This window comes from Chrysemys picta, chromosome 1 (assembly GCF_011386835.1).
Source record: "Chrysemys picta bellii isolate R12L10 chromosome 1, ASM1138683v2, whole genome shotgun sequence".
NCBI classification, from domain to species: domain Eukaryota; kingdom Metazoa; phylum Chordata; order Testudines; family Emydidae; genus Chrysemys; species Chrysemys picta.
In genome coordinates this window covers 93,896,105-93,915,737 of record NC_088791.1, presented here as the reverse complement: position 1 = coordinate 93,915,737, position 19,633 = coordinate 93,896,105, and the positions used below count along the sequence as shown (strand labels likewise).

General features: G+C 46.8%; 1 protein-coding gene across 2 annotated transcripts in view; it reads left to right on the top strand.

Annotated features, from left to right (window-relative positions):
- Window positions 1–1,622: 1,622 nt before the first annotated feature.
- Window positions 1,623–19,633, top strand: part of MGAT3 (beta-1,4-mannosyl-glycoprotein 4-beta-N-acetylglucosaminyltransferase) — a 64,028-nt gene continuing 46,017 nt past the window's right edge. Inside the window, exon 1 of one of the 2 annotated variants that reach the window (XM_065580826.1) lies at window positions 1,623–1,644. Coding sequence is in view for 1 of the 2 variants with exons in the window: in XM_065580801.1 (XP_065436873.1) it covers window positions 14,722–14,846 (125 nt within the window). In the remaining variant the exon portion in view is untranslated. Of the gene's footprint in view, window positions 1,645–14,625; window positions 14,847–19,633 lie in introns of those variants that run through there. The other variant, XM_065580801.1, reaches the window with a different exon arrangement.

The following is a 19,633-nucleotide window of genomic DNA, read 5'->3' as shown; positions in this document are numbered from 1 at the left end:
TTCTAATATCCTGGGACCGACACAGCTATCGCAATACTACATAAAACTGTCTAGAAAACACCTGAGGAAATGTGATGGGGTCCCTGGGGTGCAACCTGGATTGTGGGACCATTAAGCCTTCTGTCCCAACAACCTGAAGTATCCATCTCGCCCTGGGATGCTGTTGGCAAGCTACAAACCTCTGGCAGGTTCGGCACTTACACAGACATTCACAGGCAGGGACACACCCAACTGAGCTGCATGAATGTTTTCCCCAGGCACTCATGAACCAACAATAGAGAGACTCCAGCCAATTCTGCCCAGCCTGGCACCCCAGAACTGTACTGTCTTGCCCTGATCAGAACCCTGACCAGTGTAAGTTCATTACCCAGTTTGCCTCTCTCTCGATGTGGAGAGGACACACACTGGCCTTTGTAAACTGAGTTGAGATTTCCCAAGCACTTCAGCAAAACACACTGTTTTAGGTAAAACATAAAACAGATTTATTAACTACAGATAGATTTTTAAGTGATTATAATTAGCAAGCGTGGAGATCAAAGTTGGTTACCTAAGAAACAAAAATAAATTTGCAGTCTGAGTTCTATAAACGAAACAGGATTTGAGTCAAGCAGTGTCTCACCCTGGCAGATGGTACAAACAGGTCACAGATCTTCAATGCACAGGCTAGAACTGCCTTCCAGCCCAGGACCACCCTCCCCTGGTTCAAAGACTTTGTCCTCTAGAGATGTTTCCAGGTGTTGAGTTGTGGGAAGGGTGAGACCAAGTCCTGATGTCACTTCCCCTCTTTATAGTTTCTTCCAGCTTGCTAGAAAGATCTTTTGCTATAATGTGGGTCAAGCAGTCTCCATTGTATATGTGCTCTCTCTGAGATGTTGGGAGAGTGGATTCCCTTCAATGGGCCATCAGCGCATCTGGCTGCTCCATTGTACCTGAAAGGTTGGTTGTGGGTGTTCCCAACCTCACAACATATTTCAGTAACACACACATAGCAAAATGTCATAACTTCCCATACAATGGTAACACATACAGTCCAACAGGATATTAAACAGATCAGGACTTTAAAAATGATACCTCACAAGGCATACTTTGTACAAAACATATCGTAATTATAGGACCGTGATGAATATGGGGGTTCCAGGGTGTTACGTTGAGGTACAGAGTACCACAGGAAATAGCTAGGCAAAACACTTAATATGGCCTGAAGATTGTAAATATCCATGATTTAAAACACTCATAAGAGAGACTATTGCAAATTTCTCAAAAAACCAACTGTTAGCCTGGAAATCCAAAGTGAACGTTCCTGGGATGGTGTGTATAAACCTCATGCTGGCAAACAAAGGGTTAACAGGAGCCTAAGAGCCCAATTAGCCCTCCTGGTGGTACCTGGAGGGTGGGCCAGGCCCAATTCAGTATTAGGCCCAGCTGCAGAGGAGCCGGGTCATTATGATAGAGGAAGGTGGAGTTATAAACAGGAAGGAACACTGGGGATCTCTACTTTGTTACAGATTCCTGCAGTGTTAGAGAGTTGACCTCTGAATAGGGTTGCTATGTGGCTGGTTTTCAACTAATTTCCTTGTTAGGTTTTTTTTCTTCTTCAGTGGGCATACGTTAGAATGGTCTACGTTTCACATCCTTGTAATCCAGGTAAGAAAAGTGATAAAATAACATCAAAATACACTTGTTTAAATCTGTGTGTGCGTAAAATGTTTCCCTCAAACACTTTAGCTATAGTTGGATCCTTTTTGTTAGGTGGCCAGTGGCGGCTTTTGTTGGTGTTTGGGTGATGGCCAATGGCTGTTCTTATTGTGGCTCAGCAGTAGTAACCCTACCTGTAGATGGAGTAGAAAAATTTGCCTAGAGCAAAAGATGGTAGTCAGGTGTTACGAAGCTCTTTGCAATAGGCCTAGAGAAGAGGCCAACAGAGGGACTGAGAGACATGCTGAGTCCAGCAAGAGCTCTGAGAGAGCCCCGGAGATAGGGCCAGGGAGGAAGTGGTCCAGGGATAAAAATAAGGCGTCTGAGTAGACCAGCTTAGTATGCTTGTTAGAGGGTCCCTCGACTGGACCTTGGAATAGAGGGAGAGTGTGGGTTCCCCTAAGGCAGTGGTTCTCAACCTGTGGCCTGCTTGTGGCCCAATCAGCACACAGCTGCAGCTCATGTGACATCAGAGCCATACAGGTCGTATTGGATGAGGCCCACATAACACATTGTGGCCTGCATATGCAGCCCACAATGGTAAATAGGTTGAGACCCACTGCCTTGGGGCCTCCTGAGGAAGGTGGTGCAAAAACCCCTGATACAAGGGGTGAAGACTATTGACTCTTGAGTCATGCTGAAGGTCCAGTTTGAGGGTAGGGCACTATCACTTTGTTGGATTCCTGGTTTACCTTGGAAGGGGTGAGTCTGAATGTGACCTGGCCAGAGGCCCAGATCACAAGAAGAATTGGACCACCAGCAGGCCTGAGTGGCTGTCCAGTGGAGGTGACTTATGAAAAGATCCTGCAACATCATGCCCTGCCACAGGGGAGTGCACCAACTGGTGAGAGCCTTCTACAGTTACTCTGAGCTCTTGCAAGGGAGGGGAGGGGGTTAAGTGTATGAAACTGTCATAGAATCAGATGGGAATGAACCCATAACTAAATGGTCTGGCCATTCCCTAACATGCAGGGTATAGCTCAAAACAGATCTGGATTCAGACTACATGGACCACCCTAGTGGGTGACGTAAGAGAGCTATTTTACAAAATCTGGAGGTCCTCTCAAACCAGCCAGTCTGTTTATGGCCTTAATCCACCTCTGCCATGGGAAGCTCCAAGCTTCATCCAGCACCTAGAGAAGTTCAAAGTGGTAAACCACAAGAAGGGATGGCTCTCTCACATTGTTCCACGTATCACAGTTTTAGGGCAACTGCACTGTATTTTCCCCCTCAGTGATCCACCAAGGGCACCCATTTTAGGCTTCTGGCTCCCACGCATCACCTCTCTTGAATGAAGACCCACATTTTTACTCCTGCCTGAGTCCAGCAGGCAGCTCCATCTTTCTCCAGCTCACTTGTAAGGAGTGGGATGGGCAGGTGAGACAGCTGAGCACAAACAAGGTAAGGACTGGTTGGCTGCATAGACCAGTGTACAGAGCTGGGTCCCAATGGTTGTGTACAAAGGGGAAACTAGTAGAGGAACTTCAGCTTCTGGATCTCCTTTTAAGAGCAGTAACCAAGAACCAGGTCCCTGACTAATGTGCCCCTTGTGCAAGTTGAGTGAGGAACAGCTTTCCAATATGACTTCCCAGGCCACCAAATCTCTAGGTTAGTGTAGTGTGCCCATAAGCCACTTCCACTCCCAGGACAGCAGGCAGAAGAGACCCCTCCTACTCATTCCAAAGCTTTACTCACAGAAGAGGAGACCTCTGGGACCCTAGTGTCTGGTAATCATTAATTTCCATGGCTACACATTTTGATACTAAAACCAATAACAAAAACATCTAAACAAATGTTCTGGTGGAGATCCAAACCACTAACACAGTGAGCCGATATTGCCATGGTTGCGGGGTGCTTAACATTAACATTCAATGAGTTTGTGTCCAAAAGACAGGATCAAGTTGAGGCCCGGTTTGCAGTGGAATTCTGTTGGCCTGTATAAATGGATCGCTTTAGGCAAAGCCCCTCCTTGCCTATTCTATCTGAATGATCACTGAATGCCGCTCTAGAATGCAGTGAACTATGCCGATCAGACATAGGCCCAAAAGCAAAATCTCCATTTCTGAAAGGACACAGCAAGTTCTGCTGAGCTCTGGGGCAGAACAACCAGTTTAGAACTGGCTCCAACTGACCCGTCCATCAGCTGTAGCATTCTTTTCCAGGTCCTACTTGGCTGCAGGTGAAATGATAAATACTTTCCTACCATTGAAGAGCAACTACTTCTAATCCTTAAAATAGAAATGCAGCTGATAAATAAAATGAGGAACAAGCAGATCAGCGGCAAGAGGCTTTGGGAAAGGATTTTTTTTTTTTTTTGAACCAGGGAGTTAAATGATTGCTTTACAAAGCCAATTTCCATGCATCCTGTTCACCGAGTCTGTTTCCTTACTGTTTCCATCACTAGCTCATTCAAGAGTTCTCAGTTGCCACACAGAACAATATCCAAAGTGCTTCACAGAGAGCTGAAGGTGGTAAATAGAAAAGATGGGGAAGGCCAAGAACATGCAGAACCAGTAAAAGCTTGCAGGGAGGAGGAAGTATAACAAAAACCACAGAACGGTTTGCTGCTAGCTAATGGTGCTGGGGGAATCAAAGGTCTTTCACAAATATCTGGGGGGGCGGGGGAGAAATTAGAAGGAAAGTAGGCCCACAGCCCACTTATAAATGAGTACGTGAAGTTAATTGTGTTTCCAAAATGTTTGAGCTACTGAAATACCTTTAAAAATGTGTTTAATGACAAAATATAGAAGTGTTTGGATAATTAGGAAGTCACTGAGATTTAAAATAGCTTTTGCCTGACATTGAACTTGAATGTCTCCGTTTGAGACTAACGAAGCTTTAAGCGCAGAAGTGCAGACCCTGCAAATATTTTAGGCATATTTATGCATGTGAGCATCCCCATTGAACTCAATGGGAGTATTTGCCTGGACCGAAGTATTTGGTTTTTGCAGGGTCAGAACCACAGTCAGCACTTGATTTAAAAAAAAAAAAATAAAAAAAATCTTGTCCAAAGTGAACAAATATAATAATTAGCAGATCAGCTGATGTGCATGGTAGCTAATGCTGGACAGTTGTTTTTTGACAAGTTATTGAAATCTTGAGGCCAGATCCTGCAAATGGATCCACTCAGGTGCATTCCTAGACCCACCCCTACAAGTCAGTAGGGCTCCGGCCAGAAAGAGTTTATAAAGAACATATCACAACAGACAAACTTGAGCCCTTTTTGTCTGATATTTATTGAACAAAGGAGTGCAGAGGTTTTGATGTGATCGTCTCCAAAATATTAGTTTAAACAAATTACAGTTGGCCCGGATTGAAAACTGCCTCAAGAACCCAAAAGCGCAATGAGAAAACACTGTTGCGTGTTATTGAGCGGATGGGGAGCTTATGGAGTGCCAGAGAAATTTAATATCAGTCTAATCTGTCTTGATATCTACACTAATGATGAAGTAGCAGATCCATTAAGGGCTAAATCTTTCAAGGTGCAGAAGTGGCCAAAAGGTATCACAAGGCAAGTATGCCAAGTAGAACTGGTCAAAAAGTTTTCAATGGAACCATTTTTCCATCAGAAAATGCACTTTTATCAAAATCAAAACTCTGTGGGAACGTGTCTATTTTGATGGAATTTTCAAAGTGTCAAATGAATTGTTTTGAGTTTTATTTTTTTGATATTGTCGAAACAAAACATGCCCACTTTCTGGTTTTTCATTTTGTTTTGACTTTTATATTAGACTAATCTTATTTAATATCTTGTTTTTTCAGTATTTGGAAACATCTTGTTTCAATCATAACAATTTCTGTTCTGCAAAAAATGGTGACTCTCTGTTCTGATTTGGAACAAAACCAAAATTTAAAAGGTTGGGATTTCCTGCAGAATGGAAATGCCAGTTTCCAACCACCTCTACTACTAAGCATGCTGCTTACCTGTTTCTGTATTAACAAGGTGTCTTTATTTACCATGTTAAGCAGCAGCTGTGTGGTTCCGCAGTTATGGTGGCACTCTTAGAGTGGGAGGCAGGTCTGACTCAAAATTTCACCAGAGAGTTCCCCTTGAGCTGTTTGCACACTAGTTTGGGATTAGGATAGTCAAACTCCAGTGCCTTATATGGCTGAGTTTCCCCCTGGTGTGCTTCTGACCACACATGTGAGGGTAGGTGACTGGCTGTTACTTACAAGGATACTGAAATGGAGGGGAAAACTGCACCTTTTGGTTACTCTGGAGTAAGAGCAGTGAAGAACTCCTGGAAACTGAGCTGCAGATACACTCACAAACCACCCACATGTTTCCTGTCCCCTCCCCTCCTTGGTAGATTTAGTCACAGACAAACCTGTTTGCTCAGTGTGTGACAAAATATTTTAAAGCCACAAGTTACATCACCTGTGCTCCATGACAGCTTAAGTGCCTGTCTGAGCTGCTGACTGTTCTTTACTATGGAGGAGCTGCTCCTATAGGAGTTTTGCCACTGTCTTCAATGGAAAGGAGAATAGGCCCCACAGCTGCAAGGAGTTGGGAGTCAGAGATGTGCTAAAGATAAGTAGGAAACCACAAATTGAATTCAGCTTTGTAAAGTTAACGAATGTCAGGGAAATAATCTGAAACACACATCTATTCAGTGAAAGGAAAAACCTATGGATGGGGCTTGAGTCTGTGGGAATGCTGGATAACCACGTTCCAGCACTGTCTTGGGGAAGCTGTCTTGGCATTTGGGTACTCCTGGTATTTTCACTTACCGGCAGTGTGTTCTGGTCAGGGCTGGCTCCAGGCACCAGCAAACCAAGCACGTGCTTGGAGCGGCACATTTTCAGGGGCAGAATTCCAGCCAGCCTTTTTTTTTTTTTTTTTTTTTTTTTTTTTTTTTTTGTGCTTGGGGCAGCAAAAGCCTAGAGCCGGCCCTGGCAGCAGCAGTGTGTCCTGCATGGGGGGCGCCCTGGGGCCGCTGCAGTTCACATCAGGGAGCAGCACCCGCGCCTTATGGCCAGGCGGACTCTAAGAGTGGGAAACTCAGGCTGGGGGCAGCCCCACAGGGCACACGGTGCTGCAGGGCAGCTGCTCCCCGCAGGTGCCGCAGGGCGGCTGCCCCCCAGTGCCACAGCCGGGGTAGGGCGAAGCAGCCCGAGCCACCCAGTGACTGCAGCAGGGCGGCCAGGAGCAGCAGCAGCAGCGGGGCCATAGTGGAGACCAGTGCCCAGGGTGCTGCCGTGCAGGGCCGCATCCCGCTCTCCGGGGCTCTGCTCCCTCTGGGGCTGCCCTGCCCCGGCTCCTCAGCCTTCTGCCAGGCAGTCCCCTGGCTCTGCCCTCCCGGGTCCCGGCCGTGGGAGCCCCGGCTGGAGGGACCCTGAGCTGAGGTGCGGCCCAGGAGCCCCGCTGCTTACCCCGACCCTGCCAGCACCAGACTGGCTGGAGGCAAGGGGGGAGTGGGTGGAGTCAGCACTGGTGTAGGGAGCCCAGTGCTGGGGCAGCGGGGAGTGTGGGTGGGGGGAATAGCCCAGGGCTGGGGTGGGGGGCAGCCACAAAATTTTTTGCTTGGGGCGGCAAAAAAACTAGAGCCGGCCCTGGTTCTGGTACTACTTTTTTTCAGGACTGGAGCACTGCTTAGGGGGCTGGGGGTCAGCATCTTAAGAGCTTCCAGTGTAACCGAGCAGCAAGAGTAACAGCTTGTCTTGCTGCGTCCAGCACCTTCAAAGGAATAGGATATGCTGGCACGGCACTTGGAGGAGCAATTTTGGTGGCTAGTGTATTCTGGGGAATGGTAATCAAAGCTCCCGGAGTTTCCTCTTAAGAGCTTTGTGATAAGGAAGCCATTTGTAGTGCACAATGATAACTTTATTGGTCCTACAAACCTATGAACAATGTTACATATTAACATGTGCTAATAGCAGGGCTGGTTCTAGGTTTTTTGCTGCCCTAAGCAAAAAATTTTGTGGCTGCCCCCCACCCCAGCCCCAGGCTCTTTCCCCCCCCTCCCCCCACCCCACACACCCCCTGCTGCCTCCAACTCTGGGCTCCCCACACCAGTGCTGACTCCGCCCACTCCCCCCTCGCCTCCAGCCAGTCTGGTGCTGGCAGGGTTGGGGTAAGCAGCGGGGCTCCTGGGCCGCGCCTCAGCTCAGGGTCCCTCCAGCCGGGGCTCCCGCTTCCAGGACCGGCCGGGACCCGGGAGGGCAGAGCTGGGGGACTGCCTGGCAGAAGGCTGAGGAGCCGGGGCAGGGCAGCCCCAGAGAGAACGGAGCCCCGGAGAGTGGGACGTGGCCCTGCACGGCAGCGCCCTGGGCACCGGTCTCCACTATGGCCCCGCTGCTGCTGCTGCTCCTGGCCGCCCTGCTGCAGTCACTGGGTGGCTCGGGCCGCTTCGCCCAGCCCCGGCTACGGCGCTGGGGGGCAGCCGCCCTGCGGTACCTGCAGGGGGCAGCCGCCCTGCGGTACCTGCAGGGGGCAGCCGCCCTGCGGTACCTGCAGGGGGCAGCCGCCCTGCGGTACCTGCAGGGGGCAGCCGCCCTGTGGCACCTGCAGGTGGCTCCATGCGCCCCATGGGGCGGCCCCCAGCCCAAGTTTCCCACGCTTAGAGTCCGCCTAGCCATAAGGCGCGGGTGCTGCTCCCTGACGCGAACCGCAGCGGCCCCAGGGCGCCCCCCATGCAGGACACGCTGCTGCCAGGGCCGGCTCTAGGCTTTTGCTGCCCCAATCACAAAAAAAAGGCTGGCTGGAATGCCGCCCCTGAAAATGTGCCGCCCCAAGCACGTGCTTGGTTTGCTGGTGCCTGGAGCCGGCCCTGGCTAATAGAAGTGTTAGTTAAAACAAACATCATATAGCCACATCTGTATACCTCCTACACACTACTACCGTACCATCATTTAAGTTCTCTCACGGTATGTCTACACTGCAACTAGATACCCATGGTTGGCCCATGCCAGCTGGCTCTGGCTAAGGGTCTGTTTAATTCCCCTGTAGATACAGTTTAGCCTGCAGTTTGAGCTCTGGGACCTTCCAACCTCACAGGGTCCTAGAGCCTGGGCTACAGCTCAAGCCTGAACATCTACACCCCAATTAAACAGCCCCTTAGCTTGAGCGCCGCAAACCAAGTCAGCTGGCACAGGCCTGCTGTGGGTTTTTCATTGCAGCACAGATATCCCCTCAAATGCCCAGTACCCTTAACATCGTTCTTTCCTAGGATTTACATTTCCCTCAATGTCCTCCATTAAAAATACTGTGTCCATACCATCTCTTAAAACATTTTATTTTCTATGGTTACTAATAACTGCTGCGATTGCTATAAATGAGAGAGAGTCTAGGAGAGTGACTGACTTGCATGTCTGAGGTCCTCATGACATTCCCTACTGTTCTGCTGAGAACTCGCAGCCACTGCTGTGTCTTCTGCCTTTTAGGCCACATGAAGTAAGAAGGGACTACACGGGCCCATTAGGATCTAAACCGTGTTTACAAAACGTCTAAACACCGCTACTCTGTCTGGTTTCTAAAATGTAGAACCCAGCGAGCCTGTGAGCCCTCTAGTAGAGCTATGTAAAGGGATACTACCCAAGTCCTTCATACTATGTACTCCTCCCCATTTAGTGTAAAAGCACATTTTATAAAAAGTTACAAATGCATTTACTAACACTAGATATACACCAACCAAAGAAGAGACTGCTTCCGGAGAATCCATCTTGGGTTTTACACTGAATCTAGTGCATTCTGGGCCAGGACTTTGGGAGCTTGTGTAAATACTCTGCTGCCTCTCAGATGATGTTTGCTAGTAACTATGTATAAAGCACTATATCTTTTGTTAGTATTACACAGAGATTAAAATGTAGTCATGGTCTCTGCTCTGACGATTAACACATTTTAAACATAGGCCGTGAACCAGAAAAGCTAAACATAGGAAGGAAGTAGAACAAGGGAAGAGTTAACATGAGTTCTGTTCACATCAAGAAAGCTCTGAGTTTGTGACCTGCTGCATCACAATGCCTTGATTAAGCATTTCCCAGAAAAACAGACATTCCTAGGCCCGTGTCCAGGGACTTTCCTGTGTTTTTAGGAGACTGGCGTTCACTGCACTATTATCAACCCCAAGTGTTCAGGCCTCAAAAATCATGAGACTGGCATACAAATCGTGGGCTTAAAAATAAACACAATTAATTTTATAATTGCTTTCTTCTTTCTGAGCCTTTGGGAAGGGGAGGGGTACTCGCTGGTCATGTTTTCAAGCTTTTTCTCTGCAACCATGAGGGCTAAAAACTTGTATCTTTAAACAAATGAAAGCTGAGTCTCCGAATCACATGACTCCAGGCGCTGGGGCTTTAAGAAAAACATCAAGTGTGACGAGTGGGCAGCGCTGCCCCTCCGGAACATTTGAACTTTGCTGCCCTGTAGTTGCTTTTGCTGAGGTTTTTGGCACTATGTGTGAGGGGAGGCAGGTGACAGGAAGTGTGTGTGGGGGGGGGGGGGCTGCAGATGAGGAGTGTTACCTCTATCTATTCTTCCCCCACCCCAGTACAATCTGTGATCACTGAGACTTTAAAAGCAGTTCCTGCAGGCCTGAGCTTCTTTTGTCCTTAAAGCATCTATGGTATTTTGGACACATGCAAGATCCTCCATGCTCTGGTGGCCATATAAGGGGCTGAAGAGATGACGCCAGCTGCCAAGATGCACATTAGCTAGCTTCCATGGAGTAACACTGTAGCTGCTGTTTGAGATAGAAGAAGGATTCGTTCTCTCACATCTGCTCTGACCTGGCTACTTGGAACGTGCTTCGGAGAGAGAGGATTTGTCATCCCAATGGGAACAAAAAAAAGTCAGACCACCATAATGTCCCTTTATGTGCTGGTCAGCAAAAGGGGCAGCAATAGATGTCGGAAAACACCTTTTTAAATACATATCCCTGAGAGCTCTTCAAACTGGAGGAAATGCACAAAATGTACCTCCTATACCTTGTATTACAGTACCTGTGAGAATCTTTGGCTACATCAAAGGAAAGAGGTTTAAAAAAAGAAACACTTGAAAGGGAAAAGAAAATAGCTCTGCAAATTAGGAATCCCTGAGGTACTGGCTGGCTAAAATGCCCTTTCCCCAGGCAAACCTTTCTGAGTCATTCATTTATTTAAATTACCATTGGAATGTTTTTCAAGTTCTCCGCCTGCAGCCCTCAGTCAGCAAATACCCATATGGAGGCCTGACAAATGTGAGAGCCAATTGGATGATGATGGAACACTGTCCCCCTAAATATGCACTTCTTCCATGATGTCCACAAAAACGGAGTCAATGGGATAGGAGCACTTTAATGGCACCATCACAATATCCAGGCACTTGGGTTGAGTGAATACAGGATCTCGGTTTTGTGCACTTTGCCTTCTTCACCCTGTCTCGCTAGGTATTCATATAGTTCTCATCACTGTATTATCTCGGCTCCTCCCCTGCCTTTTGTTTGTTGCATTTACTTGTCATGTCTAAAATTAGTGTCCTGCAGACACTTATTACCACGCTAAGTGTTTCTTACAATGACTAATTGCACAGAAGACAGTTGGACCATTTGTGGTAGCAAGGACGGTGCCTGGTAGTCTTTTGGCATCAGGCCCGAGTCTGGAAATTCTTTGAAGTGGGGCTATGACTTCCTATGGGTTCTGTCAAGTGCTCTGTTTATATATTAAAAAACAAAACAAAAAACTGCTAAGAATATCCAGTGCAGCAATGGTGTATGCCACTGAAATGACTGTATGCAAATAAGCAAACACATAGAATCACAGAATTAGAATCATAGAATAGCAGGGTTAGAAGGGACCTCAGGAGGTCATCTAGTCCAACCCCCTGCTCAAAGCAGGACCAACCCCCAACTAAATCATCCCAGCCAGGGCTTTGTCAAGCCTGACCTTAAAAACCTCTAAGGAAGGAGATTCCACCACCTCCCTAGGTAACCCATTCCAGTGCTTCATCACCCTCCTAGTGAAAAAGTTTTTCCTAATATCCAACCTAAACCTCCCACACTGCAACTTGAGACCATTACTCCTTGTTCTGTCATCTGGTACCACTGAGAACAGTCTAGATCCATCCTCTTTGGACCCCCCTTTCAGGTAGTTGAAAGCAGCTATCAAATCCCCCCTCACTCTCCTCTTCTGCAGACTAAACAATCCCAGTTCCCTCAGCCTCAACTCATAAGTCATGTGCTTCAGCCCCCTAATCACTTTTGTTGCCCTCCGCTGGACTCTTTCCAGTTGTAGTGTGGGGCCCAAAACTGGACACAGTACTCCAGATGAGGCCTCACCAATGTTGGATAGAGGGGAACGATCACGTCAGAGTCACCTGCGACATGGGGGTTCATCCAGGACAGACTGAGGCAGTGCCCTGACTTTGGCAAGTCGGGACTCACTTCCAAAACCTGTTGGAAACATGCCGTTAGCGAGAGCCAGCAATCAGCTGTCAAACAAGGCCCTACTTACACACTTAAAATGCTAAAATCTTTTGGGTCTGGAGCAATGCCCACTTCCTTAATTGTACCTAGTTGCAGCCCGAGTGGCCAGAAATCAAAAGCACTTTGCCTCAGTTCTAGGTTGCTCTGCAGCCCCTTTTGGTTGGCTCTGCTGTCCCAAAAGGGCCTTAGAACCAGCCATCTGGGAGTCTCGCTAGCATAGAGAAGAGGGGTCCTCAGGATACCCAGAGCTGGAGGAATGGCGATTTGCCATACCCCTGGCAGCCCTGGTGCAGGAGGGCAGTAAGGGGAAGGGCAGGGGACTGGTGCATCCCTCTGTTTTTGGCTGCTGGTGCTTTGTGACTAGTTGCAGCTGAAAGGACATTAATGTAGCCTTTGGGCTACTGTAGATCAGGGTGGGGACTGGACTGATCTCCTCTCCTCCCCCCCCCCCCCCCCGATGCCACCAAAATTCAAGCAGCCACAAAGCAGGCATACAGACACCTTCTCGCTCTTCCCTCTTCTCCCCTGCCCGTGAGTCTACGAACTCAGTTAAGCTGCAGCTTGGAACTGGGACATTGGAGACGAAAGGCAGGAAAAAGTGTGATTAAAACAAGCAGGCTTGTTTGCTGGGGTAACGCCTCTTTATGTAACTGTTGTAAATGCACCTCAATTTCTGGGCCTGTGCACAGAGCCAAACATTCCGCTCGTACATACCGAGAGCTCTCAAACCTGTTATTCTGCTAGAAACCCTGCCTTGTTATATTGTGGGAGGTGCTCCCCTTAATCCTCAGGTCAACCGCAGATAACAACAAGTAGAGTATTAACAGCTGCAAGGAAATGCACCAGTGTATTATGTATGGCTCATGAAAGAGAGCCACATTTTAATTGTAGTGCTAAAGAAAAAAAACTGAACAAGGGAACAAATCCCAGCTTGACTCAGACGGTTCCAAGACCAGTTTGGAGACCACTGAGCTCCAACTAATATCTATTCATAACATGCAAGAAGCAAAGACAAACAGGAATGGCCTGAGCTAAAGTTCCACTGTGCTGCACCCAGATGAGACACCAGTCCCACCTCTGTGTGATTGTAGGTAGGTCACTTCATTTCTCAGTGCCTCACCTGTAAAGCCTGGATAATAATCCTTCCTCTCACCCAGCCTTTGCCTATTCAGACTGTAAACTCTTTGAGGTAAGGACTGTCTCTTACTATGTACAGCACCAAGCACAATGCGACCTTGAGCCCAGTTGGGCCCACTATATGTAACCATAATACACACACACACAATTGTTGAATGTATTTAATTCATCTGTAGTATTTTCTTATATACCTTCGTTCTACCTGCTTGTATATCTGCCTGTAGGTGCCTTTCTTACTGTACCTATTCATCTATGTATGTCTTTTGAAACACAAATCATTTCCCCCTTTTCCCAGATTGAATCTCCTGCCCCTTTCCTGGTGGCGTTCAGTCCCTTTTGTATTACTTCTCTGTGTGTTTCCAATTTGTGACTATCGTTAATGAGCTCTTTCTTCCCACTTCCAGATTATTAATTAACATAGTAAATACCATGGGACCTTGCACCAGTCCCAGTGGCATCCTCTCTAGATACCTTCCCTCCCAGCTCAGCACATTACTACTTTGTCATTCTCCTCTAGTTATGGCTCTCGAGTTAGTTCCCAGTCCCCACTACAGCTTTCTTATCCAAGCCTATACAAATGAATGTTTCCAGTGAGAGTCCATGAGCTCTGTGTCCGAGGTAGAATAAGGGGCTGATAAAAGAAGGCCGATTAAAAGAGCTAAATGTACAGTAGAACCTCAGAGTTACGAACTGACCAGTCAATCACACACTGCATTTGGAACTGGAACTTCACAATCAGGCAGCAGCAGAGACCAAAAAAGGAAAAAAGCAAATACAGTACAGTGCTGTGCTAAATGTAAGCTACTAAAAAAAAATAAAGGGAAAGCAGCATTTTCCTTCTGCATAGTAAAGTTTCAAAGCTGTATTAAATCAGTGTTCAGTTGTAGACTTTGGCAAGCACAACCATAACGTTTTGTTCAGAATTATGAATATTTCAGAGTTACAAACAACCTCCATTCCTGGGCTGTTCGTAACTCTGAGGTTCTACTGTAGTAGGAATGGGATGAATTGTTGATTTGGATGCAGTCCCTTCAAGATTCCTGCAGTTTATAAAAAGAACAGGAGTACTTGTGGCACCTTAGAGACTAACAAATGTATTTGAGCATAAGCTTTCGCGGGCTACAGCCCACTTCATGCGGATACAGACTAACACGGCTGCTACTCTGAAACCTGCAGTTTATAAAGTATTTGGCTCTGTCAAAGATGAACAGATGATAAGCTTCAAGGTCAACCACCCAGGTAGATGGTTGGAGGGGAGTGGAATGAAAGAAGCAAAGACAAATAGGAAAGCCTGGTCAATGAGACTGCAAAAGTGTTAATAAAAGGTCAAGCAAAACACCTGCACCTCTTCTGAAGGCCTGATCCAAAGCCCAGTGAAGTCAATGGGAGTTTTCCATTAACTTCAGTGGCCTACATTGCACATCGCTGCACAAGTCAGCCAGCTCTTCAGCTGTTTGCATTTGCACTGCTGTGTTCTAGAGTCTTTTGGATGGAAATACAGGGGGACACTTGTCTCAATCACTCGGCTTGCAGGCTCCTGCTGTTCTGGGACCACAGGCTCTTTTGGATACCCGCCTCGCTTCTGGTCCTCCAGATATCCTCTCTTCTACCCAGGTGAGGAAAAACGCTAGTCCATCAACTCTTTGTAGCAGACATTATTGTATGAATCAGGCAGCTCAGAAGCTATTTTTGCTCTGTTGTATTTTCATTTTTTTTTTTTTTATGGGAGAGGTCTGTGATGGTCTCCCCCACTCACCGTCACCAGTGTCTTGCCTCAGGTGCTATGTTTCTTCCCAGTGTCCTATACATCCAAGATGTTTCATGCTTCATTTACGCCAGCTGCTAGTTGACTCCAAATCTCAGTTAGGAGAGCCTTGGCTATTAAGAATGCTTATCCAATCCTGAGAACCATTCCCTGGGATGCTATCAAAGGGTTTGTCTACACACACAACTTGTACTGGTTTAATTTAAATGGACTTAAAAACTGATTTAGTTACACCAGTGCAGACCCACGTGTGGATGCTCTTATGTTTAACAAATTTATTTGAGCATAAGCTTTCGTGGGCTAAAACCCACTTCATCGGATGCATGCAGTGGAAAATACAGTAGGCAGATATACACACAGAGAGAACATGAGAAAATGGGTGTTGCCATACCAACTATAACGAGACTAATCAATTAAGGTGAGCTAAGTTTTTTTTTTTTTTTTTTTTTTTTTTTTTTTCCCCCTCCTGCTGATAATAGCCCACCTTAATTGATTAGTCTTGTTATAGTTGGTATGGCAACACCCATTTTTTCATGTTCTGTGTGTGTGTATATGTGTGTGTGTGTGTGTGTGTGTGTGTATATATATCTTCCTACTGTATTTTCCACTGCATGCATCCTAGGAAGTGGGTTTTAGCCCATGAAAGCTTATGCTCAAATAAATTTGTTAGTCTCTAAGGTGCCACAAGGACTCCTCGTTCTTCTTGCTGATACAGACTAACAGGGCTACCACTCTGAAACCTGTCACTCTTATGTTTGTTGCAGGTGCAAGCATGACTGATATCAGGTTTAAATCAATTTAAGTGTGGCTGCACACAAAGTGGTACCTGATTAGCTAAATCAGTTTAAAATAACACCTTTTAGTTGAACTGGTGCCACTTTGTGTGGGGACCAGGCCAAAGAGTAAACAAATGGATTCAACCTATTGCTGATACACAGTTTGGTTAAACAACTGTCTGCAAGTATCCCCAGGGTGTAACCAAGGAGAGAGAGGAGGAGTTTGGGATGGATCAAGGGTGCTAGAGCTGGGAGTAATGGGTTAATATTGTGGAAAGGAAATTTTTAATAGTGTATCAGGACAACCTTCCTGTCTGGGGGATCTAGACTCTGCAATAGGATCTTAAAGGAAGTGGTGGAAGTTGTTGGAGCTACATAAAACAAAGCATTGGAAAACCTGCTGTAAGGGAACAATTTTGTAATGGCCAGAGAGGGAAGATCACTAGCTAATTTAACAAGGCTCTTCCATCGATGGCAGTCCTATGAGTGCAAGGATGGAGGGCCCCCAGCACCCTCCCTGTTTCCCATGCCATTGCAGGCAATCAATCATCTGAGATAAATCCACATGGTCCTAACAGGCAATGTGTGCTCAGTGGTTCAGAAGAAGGCGGAAAATGCCCAAGGTCCCTGCCAATGTGCCCTGAGGGAAAATTCTTTCCATTCCCCAATCTGGTGGTGATCATTTTAACCCTATAAGTGTATGTCTTCACTGCAAAGTTAACCCAGGACCCTATCCCTGTTTTACCTCTACCTCACCTCCCTCCACACACACAACCCTCTCATCTGGGGCTTGGCGGTGCTTTAAACCTGGACTAGCTGATCCAGCTAAGGCTATAAGTTAGAGCTCGGGTTCTGCTTTAACTCAGGCTTTAACTCTGCAAACTGGGGAGTGTGGCTGCAGGCTACTTAACTCAAGTGCTGCTAGTCCTCCAAAGCTTTCCCATAATTCCCCAGGACTGTATTTTCCTACCCTTATACCGACAGTCTTCTTCTGCACTAGAAGTCACCTAGCAGTTTATAGACATTGGCTTGACCTCTAAACCCCACATTCCATGCAGCCTGCTCCATTTCTACACCGCACTTGAGCAGAGATGCAGTCTAGGGATCCCCATCCCAGCAAGTTGCTAGCTGGCCGCACTTCTGCCCCCAGGCACCGCCCCTGCAGCGTCCCATTGGCCGCAGGGGCACTTGGGGTGGGGGCAGCACGTGGAGGCACAGCCCTGCCCCACCCCTAGGCTGGTAGCCACCGGAGCAAGCAGGCAGACGCCGCTCAGCTCCACTGTGCTGCCAGGGCCCCTGAGGGGGGAGCACACGCGGGGTGGCAGGTGGGGGCAAGGGAGAGACCTAGCCCCAAAACTGCTGGAGCCCTGCAGGCCACATGGGGGAGGCTTGCGGTCTGCAGAGGGCCTGGGAGTTTGAGACCCCTGCACTAGGTGATCATGATGGTCCCTGCTGGCCTTAAAGTCTATGAGGCTTTTATTAAACACTAACATCAGCACCTGTGGTGCACTTTTTTATCTTCCAATTTTCTGAAAAATAGAACTGGTGCTCTCCCGTGACCTTAATTTCCTCATCTTTGAGGCATCCTATCCAATGCAGAAGAAATTAATATTGTTTGCATAAGGTGTTAGAGAGATGCCAGTTGGTTGCTGTTTTCTTAACTGTAATGAGCAGTTCATAGTAGATAAGTGCATCAGATTTTGAAATCATAGCTCAAAGAGGGCTTTGTTTCAAGACTCTCACTCAAAAGGGCATTAAAAGGGCTGAAATCCCAGAAGAAAAACTGATGACCTTTTGGTGAGCTTCAATAGCAAGGTCAGTGGTGAAAGTCCAGCTTTGGGATTTTAACTGACCTCAGCGGCCCCCAATGAATGAGTTATCCTACTTCAAGATTCTAGCTCATGGGGACCCAGGGCTTAGCCAGACCCTCCTTTACGAGGGGCTGGTATTCTGTTAGGTGGTGCAATAGCCATTTTACAGGGAAGGGTGGATTATTCCACTTCCCAAGTTAAGGGACCTGCACAGGCATGAGCTTTGGGGAAATCAAATCTAGGGGCCAGCTCCTTGGGTGTGCCAAAACCGCACTCAGCACCCATGAGGAGTGGGAGGTGTGACAGTTCTCTGTGAGTCACTTTGTTACCCCCTGCCTCCAAGATGAGGGATCCTTGCTTTTGGTAACTGGGTGTTAGCTCCCTAATACAATCAGCCTATTAGAGCACTCTAATCTTGGCTATGCCAGCCCTGTCTTCACCTTGCAGTTTAACACTAAGTGCACCCCAGCCCCTGAGTCCCTGTGAATCGTTCCCCTGTTCTATCCAGCCCCTGACACTGGCAGAGTCTCTGCTACCAAAGAAACCGTGTACCCCAGTGTAACGATGCTGCCTCCAGTGGGACATAACTGAGAGTATCAATTCAGGACAAATTGCTTAGAGCAGGGCAGTTACAGGCAAACCAAACCAGGCAAACACAGAGGACTTTGGTTTTACTCCACTGGCTAACCATAAGCCACACAAGCAATTCCCATAGATACTCCACTTTCCCAGTATCACCACCAGCACTGCTCCTTATGGGGATGACTGGTTATGAAAACCAATACCCAGTAAAAGAAGAAAGGTTCTCCCAATCCCAAAGGACCAAGCCCCAGACCCAGGTCAATATACAAATCAGATTGTTACCCACAAATCACGCTGTTGCCAATCCTTTAGAATCTAAATGTTTATTCATAAAAAGAAAAAGATATAGATGAGAGCTAGAATTGGTTAAATGGAATCAATTTCATACAGTAATCGCAAAGTTCTTGGTTCAGGCTTATAGCACTGATGGAATAAACTGTAGGTTCAGATCAAGTCTCTGGAGTACATCCACAGCTGGGATGGGTCATTCAGTCCTTTGTTCAGAGCTTCAGTTTGTAGCAAGGATCCTCCAGAAGTAAGAAGCAGGATTGAAGACGAAATAGAGGGGTTTCCAGGGCCTTTTATAGTCTCTGCCCTGTGAAAGGACACCCCTTTGCTCTTACTGTGGAAAATCACAATAGTAAGATGGAGTTTGGAGTCACGTGGGCAAGTCACATGTCCCTGCATGACTCAGTTCTTTACAGGTAGCAGCCATTGCTTACATGTTACCTTGAACATTCCCAGGAAGACTTCTCCCAAGGTCCATTCTCAGTTAAATGTTTCTTGATTAGGCACTTAATTTGCAACTTCCTTTCTCAAGAAGCTGACCAAATGCTTCACTAATGCTATTTTGAATCAAACACATTGAGATACAAGTACATAGTCAATATTCACAACTTTAACTACAAAAATGGTACACGCATACAGATAGCATCATCATAACCAGCAAATCATAACCTCTTCATAAACACCTCATACAATAATCTTTGTACAATATTTGCTGCAAATATATAACAGTGTTTGCAACTGATCTGTATGGTCACAGTTTATGTCAATAACGTCACACACAGTTAACTAGTTTTACTGTAAACCACCACTCCTCTAGCAGGCACAGCACTTGCAATAAAACAAAAGAAGGTTAGTTTAAAACTGGATACAGATTCTACTAGAAACAAGAGGGAGTGATGGGGGGGGGGGGGGGGAAAGGGTTACAATACAAAACAAAATAATAAAGCATGAACTAGGGCCTACACATATTATTACTTTTCCTGTATCATAAAGTAAGTTTGCCCTTCAAAGTTCAGATTGTTGCAGAGCTGGCTGGCTTCAGAGCAACCAGGATCCAAACTTTCACAAAAAGCACTCCCTGCTCCACAAAATGTTTCCTCAGTGACTGAATCCAGATTCTTTCCTCCCTCTGTTATATTGAAACAGTCTTTTGTCTTTATTCATAGGCAGGGTGATTCT